The sequence below is a fragment of the Pseudorca crassidens genome, chromosome 14, assembly GCF_039906515.1.
Source record: "Pseudorca crassidens isolate mPseCra1 chromosome 14, mPseCra1.hap1, whole genome shotgun sequence".
NCBI classification, from domain to species: domain Eukaryota; kingdom Metazoa; phylum Chordata; class Mammalia; order Artiodactyla; family Delphinidae; genus Pseudorca; species Pseudorca crassidens.
This window is the reverse complement of record NC_090309.1, coordinates 36,646,662-36,669,892: the sequence shown is the minus strand read 5'-3', so window position 1 is coordinate 36,669,892 and position 23,231 is coordinate 36,646,662. Positions and strand designations below refer to the sequence as shown.

General features: G+C 44.7%; 1 protein-coding gene across 2 annotated transcripts in view; it reads left to right on the top strand.

The window, feature by feature from the left end:
* Nucleotides 1-23,231, top strand: part of SLC1A4 (solute carrier family 1 member 4) — a 91,230-nt gene that overhangs the window by 47,548 nt on the left and 20,451 nt on the right. The window contains exon 2 of one of the 2 annotated variants that reach the window (XM_067704889.1): nucleotides 15,102-15,207. Coding sequence is in view for 1 of the 2 variants with exons in the window: in XM_067704888.1 (XP_067560989.1) it covers nucleotides 19,040-19,566 (527 nt within the window). In the remaining variant the exon portion in view is untranslated. Of the gene's footprint in view, nucleotides 1-15,101; nucleotides 15,208-18,734; nucleotides 19,567-23,231 lie in introns of those variants that run through there. The other variant, XM_067704888.1, reaches the window with a different exon arrangement.

Here is a 23,231-nt window from a genome sequence, read left to right as displayed (position 1 = left end):
ATTGCTGGATCATATGGCGACTCTATTTTTAGTTTTTTGAGGAACTGTCATACTGTTCTCCATAGTGGCTGCACCAATTTACATTCTCACCAACAGTGTAGGAGGGTGCCTCTTCTCTACACCCTCTCCAGCATTTGTTATTTGTAGACTTTTTAATGATGGCTATTCTGACTGGTGTGAGGTGGTACCTTATTGTAGTTTTGATTTGCATGTCTCTAATAATTAGTGATGTTGAGCAACTTTTTATGTGCCTATTGGCCATCTGTGTGTCTTCTTTGGAGAAATGTCTATTTAGGTCTTCTGCCCATTTTTTGATTGGGTTGTTTGGGGTTTTTTTTGTTACTGAGTTGTATGAGCTGTTTGTATATTTGGAAATTAAGCCCTTGTCTGTCGCATCTTTTGCAAATATTTTCCCCCAGTCCGTAGGTTGTCTTTTTGTTTTGTTTATGGTTTCCTTTGCTGTGCAAAAGCTTGTAAGTTTGATTAGGTCCCATTCATTTATTTTTGCTTTATTTCTATTGCCTTGGAAAACTGACCTAAGAAAACATTGGTACTGTTTATGTCAGAGAATGTTTTGCCTATGTTCTCTTCTGGGAGTTTTATGGTGTCATGTCTTATATTTAAGTCTTTAAGCCATTTTGAGTTTACTTTTGTGTGTGGTGAGAGGGTGTGTTCTAACTTCATTGATTTGCATGTGGCTGTCCAACTTTCCAAACACTACTTGCTGAAGAGACTATCTTTTCCCCGTCATATATTCTTGTCTCCTTTGTTGAAGATTAATTGACCATAATCGTGTGGGTTTACTTCTGGGCTCTCTATTCTGTTCCATTGATCCATATGTCTGTGTTTGTGCCAATACCATGCTGTTTTGAATACTGTAGCTTTGTAGTATTGTCTGAAGTCTGGGATGGTTATGCCTCTTGCTTTGTTCTTTTTCCTCAGGGTTGCTTTGGCAATTCTGGGTCTTTTACGGTTCCATATATATTTTAGGATTATTTGTTTTAGTTCTGTGAAAAATGTCATGGGTAATTTGATAGGGATCACCATAAATCTGTCTCTTGCTTTGGGTAGCATGGCCATTTTAACAATATTAATTCTTCCAATCCAAGAGCATGGGATATCTTTCCATTTCTTCAATTTCCTTTATTGATGTTTTGTAGTTCTCAGGATATAATTCTTTCACCTCCTTGGTGAGGTTTATTCTAACTTTTTATTTTATTTTATTTTATTTTATTTTATTTTATTTTATTTTAAAAGGGATTGTTTGTTTACATTCCCTTTCTGATATTCCATTGTTAGTGTAAAGAAATGCAACCGATTTCTGTATGTTAATCTTGTATCCTGCTACCTTGCTGAATACCTTTATCAGTTCTAGTAGTTTTTGTGTGGAGTCTTTAGGGTTTTCGATATATAGTATCATCAAATTGTTTTTCATTGGTACAGATAGGATTTGGAGCATTGTTTGTCTTCCCCCTCTTTATTCTGACACATTAACTAGTTCAAGTAACTGAACTAGATCACACAAAATATAATAAAAGTATGTTATATAACTATTATTTTACAAAATAATAAAAGTATGTTATATAACTATTATTTTAGTTAATGTTTATTAAGCATTTTACAATGCATCAGGAATTGTGCTAATTATTTTATGTACATACCTCATTTAATTCTCAGCAACCTGATGAGTTTGTTAGCCCTATTTTCTAGAGGATAAAATGAGACACAGAAAAGTTAAGTAACTTGCCCAAGATCACACAGCTAATAAGTGACCAGGAAGGTTATAAATACAGCCTGACTTCTCACTCCATACTGCTACACAGTTGAACAAATCACTACACGATATTACTATACTATTCAAAAACAGCTACACCACTGCTATACTGTTCAACTAACCACCCACTCTACTGCTACCCTGCTCAGCAAGCCCCTATACTATACAGTAGTGTCTACAATGCTCCCAGCAACTTGCGAAGTGCCAAGAGTAGGAAGATGAATAAAACAGGGTCCTGGCCAAAAGGATCTCACTGTTGGTCCACTTATCCCCAGAAGCGCAGGGGATCCAGAAGTTCCCACATGCCCACGAGCCAACTCTGTAGTACTAGAAGAGTTGGCTATCTAGAGGAGACCTCAAATCAGGATACAGAATTTCAGCATGTGATGATTTGGGGACCAAAGGAAATGGCATGGAACATGACCATGATCCCAAATAACTAACAGTATTCAAAATGTCGAAAATTAGTTCAGTGCCAGCCCATCAGAAAATACATACACCCATCATGATGGAGGACAGGCCAAACAGAACACTGTCAGTTGTGGAGGGGCTGGGGTGGGCTGGACATTAGCCTTGAGACAACCCCCAGAGACGGAGAAGCAGGGGCCCTTTGGGCGCTCTCAGTCACCTAGGAGCCCCTCAGTGCCATCATGAGGAATGCTAGAAGGAGGAGGAGGGTTGATTAGGTTTTCAGCATCCCCAGAGTATTATTGTGTGTGGAAAAGAACACCAGCTGTTACTCATGTTTTCATTAATATTGTTTTAGCTTATAAACCTGTGAGCCTGTATTTTTCCTAAAGCCTCTAAGCTCAACATACAGATTTTATTTATTTACAAATCTAGCAATTTTTGTGTTGAAATAAAAATACTCTCTTTAAAATTTTTTATTATTTACAATGTTGCATTAGTGTACAGCAAGATGATTCAGTTATATATATGTATGTATGTATACATACACATATATATATATATATTCTTTTCCATTATAGTTTATTACAAGATATTGAATATAGTTCCCTGTGCTATACAATCTTCGTTATTTATCTATTTTATATATAGTACTTTGTATCTGCTAATCCCAAACTCCTAATTTATCCCTCCCCTCCTTTCCCCTTTGGTAACCGTAAATTGGCTTTCTGTCTGTGAGTCTGCTTCTGTTTTGTAAATAAATTCATTTGTATCGTATTTTAGATTCCATATATAAGTGGTATCATGTGCTATTTGCCTTTCCCTGACTCATTAATACTTCACTTAATATGATAATCTCTAGGTCCACCTATGTTGTCAAATATGGCATTATTTCATCCTTTTTTTATGGCTAATCATCACATATATATACCCCACATCTTCTTTATCCATTCATCTGATGATGGACATTTAGGTTGCTTCCATGTTTTGGCTATTGTAAATAGTGCTGCTATGAATATTGGGTTGCATGTATCTTTTCAAATTAGAGTTTTCTCTGGATATGCCCAGGAACACTTACTTTCTCTTTCTGTTTGATTTAATCTCAGTAAGCTTATACGTTTGACATTACTTTCTCCCTAAACATTTACAAACTTGACTAATTAAATTCATTTACAGATTTCAAACCACAGTCACCAACATGACATATCTGATTCTCTCAACAACTTCAAACATCTAACGGCAGACTTATACATTTTAAAAGTAAAATCTTCATAATGACTCAAGCTACTCTTATAAATCAAAATAGATTTACAAATTTAATAAATCAGATTAACTTAATCACTTAGAGCATCATAAAGAACAAGCAGCACAAAATCTTTAAAACTTGCTGCTGTACTTAAGCACAATTGGACACTAAGGTATCAATGCTGTTGATTCATTACTTCACCCTGGAGTTACAGATTACTCACATAATGAAGGCGAAAACAATTGCCATCTTAGGCTTGTTATAGCAACTGAGGTCATGGACTCTGGATGTTGGAGGTCCCCAGGGCTCAGCGCTGGGACTTCTCATTTTCTCTCTCTGCACTCACTTACTTGTCATCTCATCCAGTCCTGTGGCTTTGACTGCCATCTACATGCTGATGACTCCCTATTGTACTTCTCGAGCTCTGGTAGGCATTAATGTTGCTCACTCATTATTTCTGGTTCTTCTTTTTCTAGAAACACAGGAAAATTGTACTTCCTTACCCTCAACTTGAGGTTAACTGTGGCTATGGGACTTGCCTTGGCCAAGGAAATGTGAGTGGAGTTATGGGCCACTTCAAGGCAGAAGCATTTCATTGCTGCTGTGAGACTCTGCAGCTCTTTTCTTCCTCTTGCCACAGCAAGAGGAAGTAGAGCCTCTATCAGTCTGACTTTCAGAGTGAAAATGACATGGGGCAGAGCCCTACACATAAGACATCAACTTTTGTTGAGTTGATCCAGTGAGGTTTTGGAGTTTTGTTACTGCAGCCTAGCCTTGCCCATCCTAATATGTATCAGCCCACACCTCTCTCCTGAATGCCAGACACAGATTCCAGATACTGACTCAACAGCTCCACTGGGATGTCAAGACAGATATTTCAAACCTAATAAGCCCACAACTGAATTTCTTAACTTCCCCCCTAAAAACCGTGCTGCACTCAGCGTTCCCCACCTCAGGGGGAGGTCAGTTCCGTCCTTCTAGTTGCTTAGGCCAGAAACCTCAGAGCTATCCTTGTCTCTTCTCTTTCTCTCACATCCTATGTCCAATTCATTAGCAAACACCTTCGGCCCTACCTTCAAAGTATATTCAGAACTGAACCATTTCTCATCACCTCCTGTGCCACCACCCTGACCTAAGTCACCATCACCTCTCAACTTGGATAATTACAACAGCCTCCCAACAGGTCTCACCTCTTCTATTCTAGCGCGCCCTTACAATCTTTTCTTTTCTTTTTTTTAATATTTATTTATTTATTTGGCTGCATTGGGTCTTTTGTTGCAGCACGCAGGATCTTCGTTGCGGCATGTGGGATTATTCGTTGCGGCATGCAGGCTTTTCGTTGCAGTGCACGGCCTTCTCTCTAGTTGTGGCGTGCGGGTTTTCTCTTCTCTAGTTGTGGCGTGGGTTCCGGGGTGCATGGGCTCTGTAGTTTGCGGCACACAACTCTCTAGTTGAGGAGCGCGAGCTCAGTAGTTATGGCGCGTGGGCTTTGTTGCCCCATGGCATGTGGGATCTTAGTTCCCCGACCAGGGATCGCACCCGCGTCCCTTGCGTTGGAAGGCAGATTCTTTACCACTGGACCACCAGGGAAGTCCACCTTACAGTCTTATTCTTAACGCAGCAGATCATTTTAAACGATTCAAATCATGCCCCAAACCCTGCAGCAGCGCTCCATTTCACTCAAGATAAAAGCCAGGGTCTTTATAATGACCAGCCAGGCCCTACTCAGTGTGATTCTTTCCACACCTCTCTAAACACAGCTTCCATCAGTCTCCCCTTTATTCATTTCACTCCAGCCACACTGGCCTCCTTGCTGTTCCTTGAACACACTAGGTAAATTTCCAAGTTAGGGCTTCTGCTCTAGCTATTCTCCTGGCCTAGAATATTCTTTCCCCATCTCATCTCCTCCAAGTTTTTATCATATCTCACTTTCACAGTGAGGCCTACCTGTTTCATCCTGCAAACTGCCCACCTCAGGGTCTCCTCATTCTTTTTACCCTGTTCTTTTTCTTTTATCCGTAGCATTTCCCACCCTCTAACCTATTATGTAGTCTATTTTTTTATTAGGCTTATTGCATACGGATCTCACTCACCTAAAACGTAAAACTTCCTGAGGACAGATATTTTTGTGTTGTTTTCACTGTTGTACCCCAGGTTCCTGGCATGGTGCACATAACAGGCACCCAATAAATGTTTATTAAAATAATCGGTCAAATACTAAACATATGAATTACTGTTTGGGACTGGAACACAGGATCAGAGTTCTTTTTCCAGGATAATCTTGTCCAAGCATTTTTTGGCTGAGCTAAATTGTTAACTTCCTGAATTTTACTGGTACTACTTAGGTGCTAACTAAATCTGACTGTGGCGTGTGTATGTTTGCATTAGCATAAAGAGCTTTTTCTGCAAACACTACCTGAAACTCCTAATTGCCTTTCTTTGAATGTACTATACTTTAGTTGCTCCTTTTAAGTGTCATTATGTACTCATGTTTTGCACAGAATTTTGTTTTTCCTTTTCAATGTTCAGGTTGTCACAGTCTGACCGATGGGAGTCCCAGAGATCTTTGCAAGCATTTGTGCTTTTTCAAAACAGTAGGATTTTCTCACCCACTTCTGCTTTCTCTGCCCCAAACATAGAATAATAGACTCAGCTGCTCTCCAAGGAGCCCTGGTTCCTTTTAGCAGAAAGTCATACTAGAGACCATAATCTGGGTGCTTTAGGGATGGATACCAGATTGCTCCCTAGGAACACAGGTGGAGACAGCATCACTACTAGACCACTTTATTGACAGGTAGATTTGGTGTATCTTTAAAAGATTTCATTAGTCAGCATCCAGTCAGGAAAACAGAAATCACACTAGGAATTTCCAGTAGGAGAGATATAAGATAGACGATTAATTACAAAAGTGTTAGGTAGCTGGGGGGAAAAAGCAAACAAGGCATGCTGAGGTAAACCAGAGATTAATAACTGAGGGCACAACTGCCACTGGGCTGGGGATCAGAAGGGAAGGGGTGGTGTTACCAGAAACCAGAATTGCAGAGGAGGGCTGGGCAGGCCTGACACCCAGGCCTCTGCCCACAGGTGTGCGCTGGGTCCTGGATGAAGAGGCTCATCCTCATCACTCGGAAGACGTGGCCCCGCTGACGGGGGCACCTCCAAGGGGCTGCGCGAGACTGGGGCTGGGATGGCGGAAGGAAGCTAGAAGCGGAGCTGGAGCTGTCCAGGACCGCTAGCCATCTCCCGACAGGAGGCAGGAACAAGAAAACAGCCTTCTTTTCCTTTCTTCCACCCTCCCAGTCCCCACTAGAACCACAGTTTCCCTGGGAAGGGTGGCTCAGCCCGAACATCACAGAGAGGACGGTGGCCTGGACTGGGGCACAATAGTGGATAACCAGCACAAAGGTCATGAGGTCACCCGGACCTTCCAATTAAACTCCAACTTCTTTTTTTTTAAATTGAATTATAGTTGATTTACAATGTTGTGTTAGTTTCTGGCGTATAGCAAAGTGATTCAGATATATTCTTTTTCATATTCTTTTACATTATGCTTTATTACAAGGTATTGAATATAGTTCCTTGTGCTATAATCTATTTTATATATAGTAATGTGTATCTGTTAATCCCAAGCTCCTAATTTATCCCTCCCACTCACCCCTTTCCCCTTTGGTAACCATAAGTTTGTTTTCTATATCTGTGTAAACTCCAACTTCTTTAAGTCCTCTTTTCTAAAAAAAGAGTCTTGTTTTAGTATAAAATATTTCCTGAGTTACTAGTTTCTTCAAATTTCATATCATTTCTTATCAATTTTAATATATCAAATATATACATACACACTGTCATATAAACCTATGTACTTAAATATCAATATAACATTAATGGACACTATTACTTACTAGTATCCATTTATATTTTACTCAGAGTCTGACCTAGGCTGGAATTACATTCCCTTCCTCTCTCTCTCTCTCTCTGTCTTTTATTATGATAAAATGTACATAATATAAAATTTACCATGTTGGGACTTCCCTGGTGGTCCAGTGGGTAAGACTCCGTGCTCCCAATGCAGGGGCCCCAGGTTCTATCCCTGGTGGGAGAACTAGATCCCGCATGCATGACGCAACTAAGAGTTCACATGCCGCAACTAAGACCCGGCGCAGCCAAAATAAATTAATTAATTAATTAATTTAAAAAATAAATAAAATTTACCGTCTTAACCATTTTTTTTTTTTTTTTGCTGTACGCGGGCCTCTCACTGTTGTGGCCTCTGCCGTTGCGGAGCACAGGCTCCGGACGCGCAGGCTCAGCGGCCATGGCTCACGGGCCCAGCCCCTCCGCGGCATGTGGGATCTTCCCGGACCGGGGCACGAACCCGTGTCCCCTGCATCGGCAGGCGGACTCTCAATCACTGCGCCGCCAGGGAAGCCCCATTTTTAAGTGTACACTTCAATAGTGTTAGGTATATTCGCACTGTTGTGCAACCAATCTCCAGAACTCTTTTCAGCTTGCAAAACTGAAACTCTGTACTCTCTAAACAATATTTCACAATCCCCCCTCCTCCCAGCCCCTGGAAACCACCCTTCTACTTTCTGTCTTTCCAAATTTGCCTACCGTAGGTGCCTCATAGAAGTGGAATCATACAATATTTGTCCTTTTGTGAATGGCTTATTTCACTTAGCATAATGTCTTCAGCGTTCATCCATGTCGTAGCACAGGTCAGAATTTCCTTCCTTTTTAAGGCTTTCTAATATTCTGTTATATATATATGTATACACACCCACAGCATTTTGTTTATCCATTCATTTGTCAATGGACATCGGTCGCTTCCTCCTTTTTGGCTATTGTGAGTAATACTGCTATGAACATGGGTGTACGTTTCCCTCCTCTTTTGTAATCTTTTTATAGACCCTCATTCTATATGAGTGGCTCTTAACATGCCAGACCTAGCACTTTCTCTCATTCTAAAATGAAGTTCATAAGTAATATAGCCTGTCTACCAGATAATTTCAGGAAAATCAATATAATAAAGTATCTATTTCATTGTGAGTAAATACCTGAGAACAGTCACACAGAGCACATAACAAAATAGTCATATGTTTGCACGTTGCTCGCGGTGGACACAGCCACGAACGTTCAATGTCTCAGGAGCATGGCATTGGAGATTTGAATACCACAAGTAGCGTTGCTTGGTGGCATGATTTCATAATATGGGTAACCAACACAGTAAAGTTTGAAACAAAGCAACTTTTTTCAATGTCATGGCAATTGTAATCTTAGAAAGGCAGTGCATATTTATGTTGGACAAAGAATACTTGATGTTTCTGTGTAAAACAGAATTAGGTTCTTGGCTCAGATCTTTTTTAAAAAATATTTTTCCTTTTATTCATTTTTTTGGGGGGGTGTTAATTTATTTTATTTATTTTTGGCCGCATTGGGTCTTTGTTGCTGCACATGGGCTTTCTCTAGTTGCAGCGAGTGGGGTTTTTCTTCATTGCGGCGCGCGGGCTTCTCATTGCGGTGACCTCTCCCGTTGCAGAGTATGGGCTCCGGGCGTGCGGGGCCCAGCAGTTGTGGCTCGTGGCCTCTCAAGCACAGGCTCAGCAGTTGTGGCGCACGGGCCCAGTTGCTCTGCGGCATGTAGGATCTTCCCGGACCAGGGCTCAAACCCGTGTCCCCTGCATTGGCAGGCGGATTCTCAACCACTGCGCCACCAGGGAAGCCCCGGCTCAGATCATTTTAAACAGATTATTCCCCATATAGAGCATTGAAATTGGTGAAGAACACACGGGATGATTTTTCATGCAGGATGATCCAGTGATTTGCAAGACATCTAGCATCTTTATCCCATGCCACTAAATGCCAGTAGTACCTGCTCAGTCATGAGGACAGTCAAGGAATGCCCCTAGACATTTCCTAAATGTCCTCTAGGAGGCAGCACCACACACATTAAGAACTGCTGCTCTAACTTAGGTGTCCATCGACAGATGAATGGATAATGAAGATGTGGCACATGTATACAATGGAATATTACTCAGCCATAAAAAGAAACGAAATTGAGTTATTTGTAGTGAGGTGGATGGACCTAGAGACTGTCATACAGAGTGAAGTCAGAAAGAGTAAAACAAATACCGTATGCTAACACATATATATGGAATCTAAAAAAAAAAAAAAAGGTTCAGAAGAACCTAGGGGCAGGACAGGAATAAAGATGCAGACATAGAGAATGGACCGGGGAGGGGGAAGGATAAGCTGGGACAAAGTGAGAGAGTGGCATGGACATATATACACTACCAAATGTAAAATAGATAGCTAGTGGGAAGCAGCTGCATAGCACAGGGAGATCAGCTCGGTGCTTTGTGACCACCTAGAGGGGTGGGATTGGGAGGCTGGGAGGGAGACGCAAGAGGGAGGAGATATGGAGATATATGTATATGTATAGTTGATTCACTTTGTTATAAAGCAGAAACTAACACACCATTGTAAAGCAATTATACTCCAATAAAGATGTTAAAAAAAAAAAAAAGAACTGCTGCTCTATAAGTAACTAGAGTCTCTGTGTCTCTATTAAAGTCTTAACCAGTAAAGCTGTGTAACCGTGGCAAGCACAAGGAAAAAAACCTTGCAGACTTATTGGACTATTTGGCCAATTAGTGTGCTCTGAAATCCACTGCCAAGTTTATGCCAAGGCCATGTGTCCCACAGGTTTCTCCAGCCAATGGCTGGGCACAGTGGGATACTAAGGCCAACCTGTTCCTGGAAGGCTTGAGACTCCTCTGACAGCTGACTTTGCCTTGAGGTTCCCTGGTAGCCTTGCTGACCTTTCTTGGCTGCACGAGAGGCTAGGATGTTTCCACCCAACCTTCCTTCCCTCTTTCCTTCACTTGGGGTCAGACTTGCATTGCCCTCTGACAGCTCTGCTAGTTCCGCTCCCTCTCTGTTTTCTCTCAGAAGTGTCTCCACAATAAAATCCTTGTACATTTTATCCTAGCTTGGCATATGCGTCTTAGAGGACTTGGAGTAACATAGTAGCAAAGAACCACAAAACCCCCATGGCACACAACAGTAGGAGTTTATTGTTTGTGCTTCTGGGGGCAGGGTTCGGGGCTGCTAACCAGACGGCTCTGCTGACCTTGGCTGGGCTTGCTCCCATATCCGGGGTTGACGGGCTGGTTGTTGATCTAGGATGACCTCCCCTAAGATGACTTGGGACTCAGCTGGACTCCACACATCTCTCATCCTCCAGCAGGCTAGCCCAGGTGTGTTCTGATGGCAAGGGCGCAGGCACAAGAGAAAAGCCCAATGTATAAACCTATTTCAAATTTGTGCTTGCCTAGGGTCAGCTATACCCACTGGTTAAAGAAAATCATGTAGTTGAGCCCAGATGGAGTTGTACAACCCTGAAAAGTAACGTGACAAAGGGTCGGGATACAAGGAGAGGTGAAGAATGGGACTATTTTTGTAATCTACCACAGTGTCCATGCATTTTTCTTATTAATGAAGTACCACTCTTCAGTTTTTTTTTAAAATTGTAACCCCTCTTAAAATAATCACATCATGGTAGAGTCACTTACTGGTAGAAAGGAAGCCTGACATTTCTGAGTATTTACCAAAAGACTGAGTTATCCACACAAGGCTATTTAAACTGGTTAAGATTTCCATTACATTCACTGTCAAGTTAAAGCCATTTTCTCCTCCCTGCAATGACCCAATGCTGTGACTGCCCATGACAAAGATTAGATCAGTTATAGATAGCAAATAACCTACATTTTCTTTGTACTTCAGAGTGATTTATTGAATTTTCAAACACCTTCCACACAAAAGTAGAGAAGTTCAGACATTATTTTTAAAATAAATTTGAGTAATTCAAAATTATCCCTAGGATAATATCACTTACTTGCATTCTTTCTTAAGTAGGAAAATCTGTTGTGTTACAAGTTGGTAGCCAGGAACTACGTCAAAGTCGAGGTGCACCTGTGGCTGTGGGCATTGTGTGTAAGCATCACTTGTCATGTATGTGGCCGCAGAGAATGAGTGGAGAACCACAGTGCTAGCCCACAGTGACCTCTCTGCTCCAAGCCCCTGTAACCCATGCCTTCCTACTAAGGTTGCTCAATCTGTTGTGCAACAAAGTGAAGGATGGAGGCTTTCCTTTCCATTGTTTATTCTCTCTTGCAAAAAAAAAAAAAAAAATTAACGTTTCGTAAATTTGAAAAAAATTTGAGCCTACAGAAAAGTTTCAGGAACAAAACAGTGAGCACCCGTATGCTCCTCACCTAGTTTTACCAGCTGTTAACCTCTTGCCTCCCACACTATCGATACATTCTCTCTTTATATACACATTTCCCCTCTACCAAGCCATCCAAGAGTGGTGGGCAGGCACCCTGGCACTTCACCCCTAAATAATTCTCCATCCTTTCCCAAGAAGGAGGCCATTGTCCTAGTATTGAGAACACTGTTGTCACACCTGACAAACTCAACATTAAGTTCAACATACAGTTTACATGAAATTTGCCTAACTGTCTGAAAATTATCTTTTAATCCAGATCCCATTGCATTTAGTTGTTATATCTCATTAATCTATTAACAGGAAGAATAAAAAATAGATGCCTGGGTCTTACCCTAGAGCTACAAAAAACAGAATTTCCAGGGTTGGAGCCCAGGAATCTATCCTTTTAAAACTCTTTCTGATGACTCTGATGAGAGTCACGTTTGGGGATCACTGAGTTCTACCTGGAAGGTTAATTATCTTTTCACCTGTCTATGGCTGTTTTCCCAAACAGATTTCAGGGAATTCTTGTGCCAGGAGTAATAAATTGCTGGGAGAACTATAACTCATTCTAATTGTACCCTAACCATTGCCCCTCCCCTCTAATCCCACCTGCTTCTTACCCCTTAACATTATACTCAGAAGAACTTGAGTGGCAGGTTTTGAAGGCCCAGTCCTAGACTTTATCTTGGACTTCCCTTTAATTCCAAATTCTGTTAATTCAATGACCTCATAAATACTTTTGAATTGAATAATCTGGGGTGGGGGTAGGGGGATGTGGGAGGGAAGGATTGGCTTGTTGAAATCCAGATTTCTAGGCCCTCCTCTGGGCTCAGGAATGTGCATTTTAGTCAGCTCCCTAAGTAGTCCGTACTCCCTTTTTTTGTATTTCATTCTAAGGGCCTTTCAGGGTGATTTACTCTTAGTAAGCAACTCAGTAAGCCTCTGGTTAATGTCATTGAAATAAACCTCTATGCTTATAGAACCCTTGCCCACAAAACAGACAGCAAAAGAACTTTTCTTCCCGTCTTTTAACTCATCTCTTTCAATGCTCCTATTTGACCAATTCTCTCAGTAGAAAATGTCCTTCACAGAGCCTTAGCTTTTCTCTAAAACCATAGAAACAGGCATCTTATTTCTGCCTCACACTGCCTTTTACTCCCACTCTGACCAAATTCCCTTTTAGTGTTGACTCAAATTGTTTATCTGAGTCTGTGCCTGACCTTTCGGTTCTAGTGACATCTTTATGGCCCCTTTTTTCTTTTTTCTTTTTGGTGGGTAGAGATGATATGGAGGGGAGCCCAGAGGATTACAGATTGTAAAGTCACCCACACTTCGATTCCAGTATGCCACTTTGAACTAAGTTGTCCATCATGGGAGAAAAAGAACCTGTTTATTATTTTGGAATTTCACCTTGCTTGCTCTGCTAGGTAATCTATGTGAAAAGCAAATATTCTTTTTTTGAAAATCACATTGCATTTTCTGCAAAGCTGTGTTTTGCTAACATGGAAAGAGTTAAGCTGAAGTTTAACCTTTTTAATATAGTCGTTAGTTAAAATATCTGGTGTCTCTTAGTCAAGGTAAAGAAGCACTCTAGAATCCAAATTTGCCTGTGATGAAGGACACAATTTTCCTTTTTCAGCCCATTCATTGGCGGAAAATAATTCCTGCCAGATGCTTGATGCCACTAGCAATTCTAGTGAAATAATGTGGAAAATACGAAACTGTCATCAGATATAAAGTTAGAACAGAGATAATCTCTTTACCAGAAGAAGCCAGCATGTGTGTATGATGCCGAATCCAACCTCTGTACCCCAACACTGAGTTAAATCTTGGAGACAGAGTTTTGGGCGAAGTAGAAAAGAATAGGTTTATTACTTTGCCAGGCAAAGGGGGCCGCAGCAGGCTAACGCCCTCAAAACTCTGAGTCCTGACCTGGAGGGGGTAGTGAGGAGTTTTATAGTAATGGCTCAAAGAGGGCGTGATCAGCTCGTGGACATTCTGATTGGTTGGTGGTGAGGTAAGTGGGAGTCAGGCAACATCAACCTTCTGGTTCCAACCAGTCTGGAGTCTACCTGCTTGTGGGCAGCATACTGTTAACTTTTCCCACCTGGTGGAGGTTTCAGTATCTGTAAAGCAGCTCAAAGATATTGTTACGTGTATCCCTTGAGGGGGAACCGGGACCCTGCCCCAAGGCTACTCTATAGTTTCTTGACTATTCCTCCCTTGTCTCCACATCCCCTCCCTTCCCTAATTAGCAACTGTTTAAACCTGCCCTTTGGAACACAGGGAAGGTCATGGAGGCTGAAGGAAGCCTATTTCCTGTTATCAAGAAATGGGGGACACAGAAAGGCTTTTTTGCCCAGGAGCCTCACAGGGTCCTGCTCGGTTTCATGTATAATATCCATCGATACACAAGTATATTGGGAGTGATAAACAGTCACTTTGACAAGGTAGGAAAAACACCATTCTTATCACCGCGTAAGTAAAAAATCCATATCATTGCTTTAATGAGGGAAACTGATTCTTCTTCACGATGAATGAGATATCCAGCCAGCCCCAGCTGTTCTAACCACACTAGCCTAGGTGCCAGGAGTGTGAATGAGTCATTTTGGACAGTCCAGCCTCATTAGTTGCAATGTGTAAAAGAACCAAGGATCACAGTGAATATGGCCCCAGTTGAGCCATCCCAGGCACCTCCAGGCATTAAGCCACCCCAGCTGAGGCTGCAGGCAGCATGCAGCAGAGATGGGGACCTCTGCTGTGTTCTCTCTGAATTTCTGGCCTACAAAATTATGATCACAGGGCTTCCCTGGTGGCACAGTGGTTAGGGATCCACCTGCCAATGCAGGGGACATGGGTTCAAGCCCGGGTCCAGGAAGATCCCACATGCTACAGAGCAACTAAGCCCATGTGCCACAACTACTGAGCCTGCGCTCTAGAGACCACGAGCCACAACTACCGAAGCTCGCGCGCCCAGAGCCCGTGCTCTGCAACAAGAAGAAGACACTGCAACGAGAAGCCCGCGCACCGCAACAAAGAGTAGGCCCCGCTCACCGCAACTAGAGAAAGCCCGCACGTAGCAACGAAGACCCAATACACCCAAAAAATAATTAATTAATTAAATTTAAAATATATATATGATCATAAGAAACTGGTTGTTATTTTATGCCACAACATTTGGAGTGGTTTGTTATGGTAATAGATAACTGGGATAGATGTTGAAGAGAGGACTTGTATTACTCGGCTATTGCCACAATAATGCATGACTCCAAAACTCAGTGGGTTTCAACAACAGTATTTATTTTTCTGACTCATGGGGCTGTGCATTGTCTGGGGTGTGAGGGGGCTGGGCAAGGCAAACCTCTGTGGGCTGGTCTGAGACACACTCCTCTCTGTTCTGGTGCCAGGATGAAGGTGGAGCATCTACCTGGGGCACGCTGGGTGATGGATATTCAGGAATCCAAGTGCAACTCTGCAAAAACATTTTACTCCTCTGCTTATTTTATTGGCCAGGTAGGTCACATGGTCAAGCTCAAAGTCAAAGGGGTAAGTACACGCCCATCCAAATGGGAGGAAGAAGAAAGGAGATACTCGCTGAACAGTACTCCAACCTATTGAGAGATTCAAGCATCAGATGATGGTGGTGGTGATAGTGAGTGGTGTCAGACTGGCCCAGTTTTAAGGTATTTCTGTAATTTGGTACTTATACATCTAGAACCCAGAGAGAACACTTGTGAGTGTAGTGGGGGAAGGTGTCTAAATATAGGAATCAATAATTATTTATTTTATTTATTATGTTATAAATAATGTTTCTATTAATAATATAAATATTATTTGTCAGTTTATATGATTTATTGATACTAAATCCCTACAAGCAGGAGGCATGTAAAATTATGAAAAGACAAAGAAAATGTAATAGAACAAAAGGAGAGGGATTAAAAAAAAGAAAGAGAAAAAGAAGGCAGAAAATGAAACCCTTTACCAGCTGTTGGGGAGGCCAGGAGCAGACACCTGTTTCTTGGTTTGCCTCATATGTAGGCGGAACTGCTACAGGGCAGCCAGTCCCTGAAAGAAGTCCCAAGAGACCAGCTCCTCCTTAAGGAGAGGTTTTGCTAATTCAATGACAGATGCATCTGGCATGGCATAAGGCACCTCCAAACACTGCTCTCCCACTCAGCACCATACTTATAGCCAATGAAAGCACCAGCAGTGCAGGGAGTTCCCTACTCCCAGTTGAGGGTTAACTATTAACGCAGCTGTGAAGTGTGTGGGACCAGCCCAAAAAGCTATGGGCAGCAGGCAGAGTTAGAGCAAAGAGGCGTTAAGAAAGGCTTTGGGAGAGAAGTAGTATCTGAACTGGAACTGGATGCAGAGGCCAGAAAATGTGGAAGCAGCACAGTCTCATTTTTGTTGCATGTATAGAGGGCACAAGGCTGGAGAGTGAGCTGATCATGGTAAATCTTGAATGCCAGGTTGAAGAGCATATTTTTAGTTCAGTGGGAACCCTGAGAACTTTTGAACAAGAAGTAATCTGGGGCTTCCCTGGTGGCGCAGTGGTTGAGAATCCGCTTGCCAGTGCAGGGGACACAGGTTCGAGCCCTGGTGCTGGAAGATCCCACAGGCCGCAGAGCAACTAAGCCCGTGCGCCACAACTACTGAGCCTGCGCTCTAGAGCCCGCGAGGCACAACTACTAAAGGCTGCGAGCCACAACTACTGAAGCCCATGCACCTAGAGCCCGAGCTCCGCAACAAGAGAAGCCACCGCAATGAGAAGCCCGTGCACCGCAACAAACAGTAGCCCCCGCTCACAGCAACTAAAGAAAGCCCGAGCCAATCAACAAAGACCCAACACAGCCAAAAATTAATTAATTAATTAATTAATTTTTTAAAAAAAGAAGTGATCTGAAGCTGTCCTCCAATATCATTCTTTCCTACTTCTGTGGTAACAGAAGCCCCAGTTTTTAACCGGGTTCATGCCTGTGCAAATTAAGATTAGCTTTCCTAACTTCTCTTGCAGCTAGGTGTGGTCATGTGACTGAATTCTGGTGAATGAAATAGAAAGGAAATAGTGTGTGCCACTTTTAAGAAGTGTTCTCAAAGGGAGAAGGCATTGCGCCTTTTTTTTTTTCCTGCTGGATGGAAGCCCAACCTAATCCTAACAAGCATATTATTCATTAGGAAGATAGGCCTGGGGCAAGGCAAAATATAGGATGAGCACTGGAGGTGGGAAGATCTTGACAGTTGAGGTAAGAAGTGTGGAAATAAGAACTGAGCCAGTATGGCAGCTTTGGGAACGGATGGGAGGGGAGTATGGGATAAATATTGCGCAAGGAGTGTCTGTGGGACTTGGGAATTGGTCAGGTGAGAGGAGACACCAGGAAGAATCAAAGGTCATTCTGAGGTTTCAAGCAGAGTTGACTGGGAAGTCAATGATGCTGGTAACAAAAATAGGGGAATCAGCAGGATGAGCAGGCATGAGGAAGGCCCCCAGGAGTTCAGTCTTGCACATGTTGAGTTGGGACGCCTGCAGGATACCCAGGTGGAGATGTAAAGCAGGCAGTTGGAAATGGCAAATCCTTTGCATAAAAGTGGTAGTCAAAATGAAGGGAGGGGCTGGTTGGCAAAACACAGAGTGTGTCTGTAGAAATTCCTCTTTCTTCAGTGCACAAAGAAATAAACTTTTGCTCTGCAAAACCAGATAAAAATATGTAAGCTCTTCACCTGATTTGTACCCCCTCCCTCAAAAAAAACCCTACAAACTCCAGTCAGCAGCTGGCTGGCTGGCTTCAAGCCATGAAATCCTCACTGTCTCAAAATGTGGACATCTCCTTAAAGTTCTTTACTAAGGCGTATTGATTTGCATAAATATCTGTGCTGGCATGTTTTAAGATGACTCCTTTTCAGCAAGAGATCTATAGTAAATTGTCTTCCTCCTTAATTCCGGTTGGCCACACATAAGAAGCCTTCCCTTTCACAAAAGTCTTAAAAGAACAATTCCTTTCAAAAGCAGAATGAAAAAAATATGAAAATCTAATAAATGTGACAGTAAAACGACTCTGCAGAGGTTTCTCTCATATCTGCTGTGACCAGAACAGATGTTAAAATAAATACAATTTGAAATAAAAAGTAAACGAATCTAATGTGAACATTAAGGAACTTTTTTTTTTCTTTTTTTGGCCAAGACACGCGGCTTGTGGGATCTTAGCTCCCCGACCAAACCCAAGCCCTCAGCAGTGAAAGCTCGGAGTCCTAACCACTGGACCATCAGGGAATTTTCTAAGGAACCATCTGTTCAGCCTGGCTAAACTGCTGTCTGCACTATTTTCATACGATGGCTGGGGCCCAGGGGATGGAAAAGGTTAAAACCCAGTGGCTTGTGTGTTTCAGCTGAGGTTACAAAGTAGAAACGCGACTGGAAGTGGTGGTGGTAAGAGCTCTGTTTCTTCTCGAAGAGTTTTGGTCTTCAGCTCACATACCGCTGACAGCTGTCTGGCGACCCAGGGCCTATCCCGGCGGCCCCAAGCCACGCGCCTAGGAGCGCGCCCAGGATCCCCTCACGCGAGGACCCTTCCTAGGAGAGGCGGGCGGGCTCTCCGGCGGAAAACGGGCCGCGCGGGGGCGACAGCACCAACCTTGTTGGCAACCCCTCCCCTCCCCCAACCCCCAGGACAAGGAACGTCACCGCGTTCCACATTCTCCCCGACCCTCTGACCCCGAGGGCCCAGACCCCGGCCGGCCCGAGCGGCCCCGGCAGGTGCCAACGAGCCCTGGCTGTCCATCAGGCCCCGCCACCCCCGCGGTCGCCGGGAGCGGGCCTCGGTTAGTGGGGCCTCCTAGGCTGCGGGCGCCGGGACTGGCCGGCTACACCCGCACCCCAGCAGCCTCAGTAGGCGTCCCGGGCCGGGCCGCCCCTCCCCCCGCGCCGGTGGCCAGGAGCCGGGCGAGGGGCTCGCGGAGGAGACTCTCGGGCGCTGATTGGCCAGAGCCGAGGGGGCGGGGCGGTGGGTGTGAAGGGGGCCGGCCCAGGTCTCTCAGAGCTCCCCCTCTCCTCCGCAACTGCGAGCTCCCTCATTACATCATCTTCGGACCGGAGACGCCGTGCAGGACTGGGCGCGGCGCGATCCACTCACCCCGGGGCTCCAGCCCGCTCTCCCGCGTCTCTCCTGGCCCTCCCCGCACCTGCTCCAGGGCCAAGACCGGGAGAGCCCCGCGGGCTAGCTCCCAGAACCCGCTAGGCACAGCTAGCGGACCTCGGCAGCTCCGCCTGATCCATTCATTGAGAGCCGCGTATTTTCCCGGAGCCTCAGTCCCCCGCCTCCTCCAGCTCGGAGCCGCGGGTAGCGCCATGGAGAAGAGCAACGAGACCAACGGCTACCTAGACAGCGCCCAGGCGGGGCCTGCAGCGGGGCCTGGCGCGCGGGGGAGCACGGCCGGACGCGCGCGGCGCTGCGCTGGCTTCCTACGGCGCCACGCGCTGGTGCTGCTCACAGTGTCCGGAGTGGTGGCGGGCGCCGGCCTGGGCGCGGCGCTGCGTGGGCTCAAGCTGAACCGCACACAGGTCATCTACCTGGCCTTTCCTGGAGAGATGCTGCTCCGCATGCTGCGCATGATCATCCTGCCGCTGGTGGTCTGCAGCCTGGTATCGGGCGCCGCCTCCCTTGATGCCAGCTCTCTCGGGCGCCTGGGCGGCATCGCCATAGCCTACTTCGGCCTCACCACACTAGGCGCCTCGGCTCTCGCAGTCGCTTTGGCGTTCATCATCAAGCCTGGATCTGGCGCGCAGACCCTTCAGTCCAGCGACCTGGGTCTGGAGGAGACGGGGCCCCCACCGGTCCCCAAAGAGACAGTTGACTCATTCCTCGACCTGGCCAGGTAACGTCCTCCCTTCCCCGCCAGTCAACACCTCGCCGAGTGCTCAGTGGGAGACTCCAGCTCTCTAATGCACTCTAGTTCATACTCATACACCCTCATATACTCCTAAGAGTTCATTCTTAATTGGCTGCTCGTGGCTCTTAACATTTTTTAAATATCAAAATAACGTCTGGAGGCTTTGCATATTGACCACACCTTTGCAGACGTCAGCGGGGGGCACACCTGACATTCTCAAGGATCGGTACTGCATCTTTTAGGAAGAACCAGTCCTACCATTAGGTGGGAGTGTGTTAGGGAAGAGGCAGCGGTCTCACCTGTACTTTACTCCTTACACTCTCTGGCTGCCCACACTAGGGAAAACGTTCCAACCACGCCCCAATATCCTCACCCAATTTTCTCCGCCAACGGTGCCCAAAAGCTTCTGGGAGCATTGGTTAAATTTTGCCTGTTGGACCATTCTCGCCTGTAATCTGTGGCCTCTGTTTCAGCCCTTTGGCTGGTAGGAAGATGGCAATTTTTTGAAGAGTTGTCAGTGGACCCAAGGATAACAAGGCTGGAGATAGTTGTGCAGGGCTCATTGCCCAGAAACATGCCTCTCCTGGGAACTTGGGACGGATTGCTGTCAATCCCCATAGTCAGGAACATTGTAGAGTATTATGAGTTTTAAGGGGCTTTATTTGTGGGAAGATGTGAATTCTAGAGAGGAGAGAGAAAGAAGCATCTTCACTTAGCTTTGCCTGCTTTTTGTGACTCTTAGAAGTTGCATTTCATCCCTTGAGTTGTAGTGTAGTCTTTGTGGATTGGCCAAAGCCTCAGCCTCTTTTGGTTTCTCCATTAGCCCAGAGTTCACAGATGGGAAAACTGCAGCGTAGAGGCATTTACTGACATGGCCAGGTTCAGCTGAGTGAGGACCTCAGCTGGCTCCCCCTCCAGATTTCCAATAATTCTGGATTCAGAGCCTTGGACATATGTTTTGTCTTGAGTCACCGAAGCAAAGCTCCTCATTGTTGAGGCTGTGAAAAACAGCAAACTCTGGGCAAAGTGACTTGACTCCCTGCTGTTTCTATTTCTCCTTCTGGAAAATGTGATGACTGTCTGCCACTTAAGATTGCGAGTGTTCATTTAATTACAACAGGAATTCCCTGGCAGTCCAGTGGTTAGGGCTGTGCGCTTCCACTGCAGGGGGCACGGGTTCAATTCCTGGTCAGGGAACTAAGATCCCATATGCTGTGTGGTGCAGCTAAATAAATAAATAAATAAAATTACAACAACAACAACAACAAAAAACCCAAAGGAATTTACACTGAAAAAATCAAAAAGCCAAACCTCTCTGATGAGGGGGACCAAAAAGTTCTTACCAAAACTTCTTACCAAAATGGCATGTGGAGGTGGCCTATTAGAACTTTGATGAGCTACAGTGTTTGTCTAGTGTCTTAGCAGCTTGATATTTGGAGTCTTTAAAGATCCTTAAGGTTGGAGGACTAACTTTTAAGTGGGTACTGAAAAAGTCTACTGAGGGTGAGAGTACCTTTGGCTTATTGCCTTCAGCGTATCAGTCAGGGAGGGAGGTGGTGGGGTTAAGGGAGTCTTTTTTGCAGGGATTAGTGGCTCGGAGTGTGGATGCTCTGACCTGCTGGTGGTACCCCATAGAGAGTCTAGTAGCATTCTTTTATCTCCGAGAGAGGGGCAATGGCCAAGAAACAGGGGGCAGGGGGTGGGGGTGAAGGAGGGGTTACCTTATTCCACCAGCCCCAGAAGGGACTTATTTCCTGATCATGGTTTTCTAGTTTTAGATACAAGCCCCTTCAGCTGCTGCTTCTGAAGTGAATGACCCATCCTTATGGCTTAGCAGTCAGTGTAAGTACAGACTTTCGGTGACTCGGGCCACCGAGAAGGGAAGGACCCAGAGAACATTTGTCGTAGCTTGTTGGGGGTAGGTAGTGTTTCATAATGCTTCCAAAAGCCAAACTTATTTAATCCAGCAGGTCATGGATAAAGGTAGGGCAGGTGGTATGAGGAAACTGAGACAGAGATTAAGTGATTTGCTCAAGGACACAGAGTGGTTTGTCAAAAGAGAGATTAGAAGAACTATGGGTCTCATGCCCCCTGGTTCAGGGCTCTATTTCTCCCACTCTTCCCTTCCCCAAGTCAACATGCCATAGAAATGAGGCCATGCTGGCGGCCTAGTCCCATCTCAGAAGTGTTTGTTCTGATGCGCATGTAAGTGTACCAGGTAAGGGTATAGTCGGCTCGGGGCAGACGCTCACTTCTTGTAAGCAGAGGAGTTGAGCCTCTTCAGTGAAGGAAAGCGAACGTGCAGGTTGGATTGGACTCACACTGAGCAGCTTTTGAGGGGAAATGGAGTCCTGAGCCATGTGGAAATGCTTCCTGAGTCTGGGGACTCTCTGGGTAAACATTTTAAAATTGCTTCCGTCGAAGAAACCAATTTTATGGTTTCATAAAATTTTATGGATGCCAATTTTCAATTTTACGGATGCCAGTTTTATGTGACTCCAGGCATGTTCCCTGGCAGAGGCAGGGCGCAGTCCTTTCTGCCTGTGGGCAAGTGAGTGAATATGAGATTCTGTGGGCAAACACCTTGATGATCCCGCAGGCCTGCCCCTGGTAACTGCCTAGAACCTAAACGCCTGGAAGGAGTGGGGAAAGTCTCAGGTGACTGATTGCAGCTGCCGCCAAGGCTTTGCTCAAGTCCACGACCTTTCCAGACCGTGGAGTGCCCCCAAACTCCCACTGCATCTCTCTGCCATGTTTTCTAATTTAGTTTTTCAAGATGGAACTACAAGTCAGAGAGAAATGAAGCTAATAGACACTGATTATGCCTTTTAGGAAATTCAGAATGCCGTTACCAAGTGGTTTGATCTCCCAACACAATGTATTAGAAATAGCATAGCAGACTGGGGCATGGGGGTGAGGCTAGAGCAGGCCCTTTGAGAGCTGAGAAAGGACAGTGGACAGCAGCTGGCAGGTGGGAAAGTCATGGTCTCCTCTTGAGCAGCCCAAGCGCCATGCTTTGGAACCTGGAAGAGTACGGGACTCAGTACTGGGTGTGACCCAAAGTGACTTCTAAGCAGGTCTTCAGGAACCCAGTCATTGTGGAACTTCTTGGTCCCTAACAATGTTTACTGACTGTGGGTCCTAGGACATGTCCATACCTTTCTGTGCCTTGGCTTCCTCATCTTTATAATGGGGATCATGAGAGTGCCTGCCTCCCAGGATCGTGGTGAGCGTTAAATGAGTTATGTCTGTAAAGATCTAAGAATAGGGCTGACCCAATAGAGGCTTGCTCGTGTTATAAATGGGGCAAGGTTACAGAACAACTGTGTTTTTTTGGTTCACGTGAGTTAATGGGGATGGCTCTCTCTTCATAGTCTGAAATAAATGAGAGTGAGTGGGAAGAAAAGGATGTTTGGGACCTCAAGATGACTTGAAGCTAGTGTAGCCTTTAGGTATATTGGGAATCACATGGAGCCTGGAGAAAAGGTGAACAGTGACTATGTTTTGGACTAATATAATCAACACTGTAGGAGATTTGGAAAACGGAGAAAATCAAAACTAAACACAGAAGAGCCTTCCATTCTGAAATGGGGCAGAAATCCTCACATATTCTCCCCAACATCTCAGTTTCTTTTTCCCCTGCATGACAC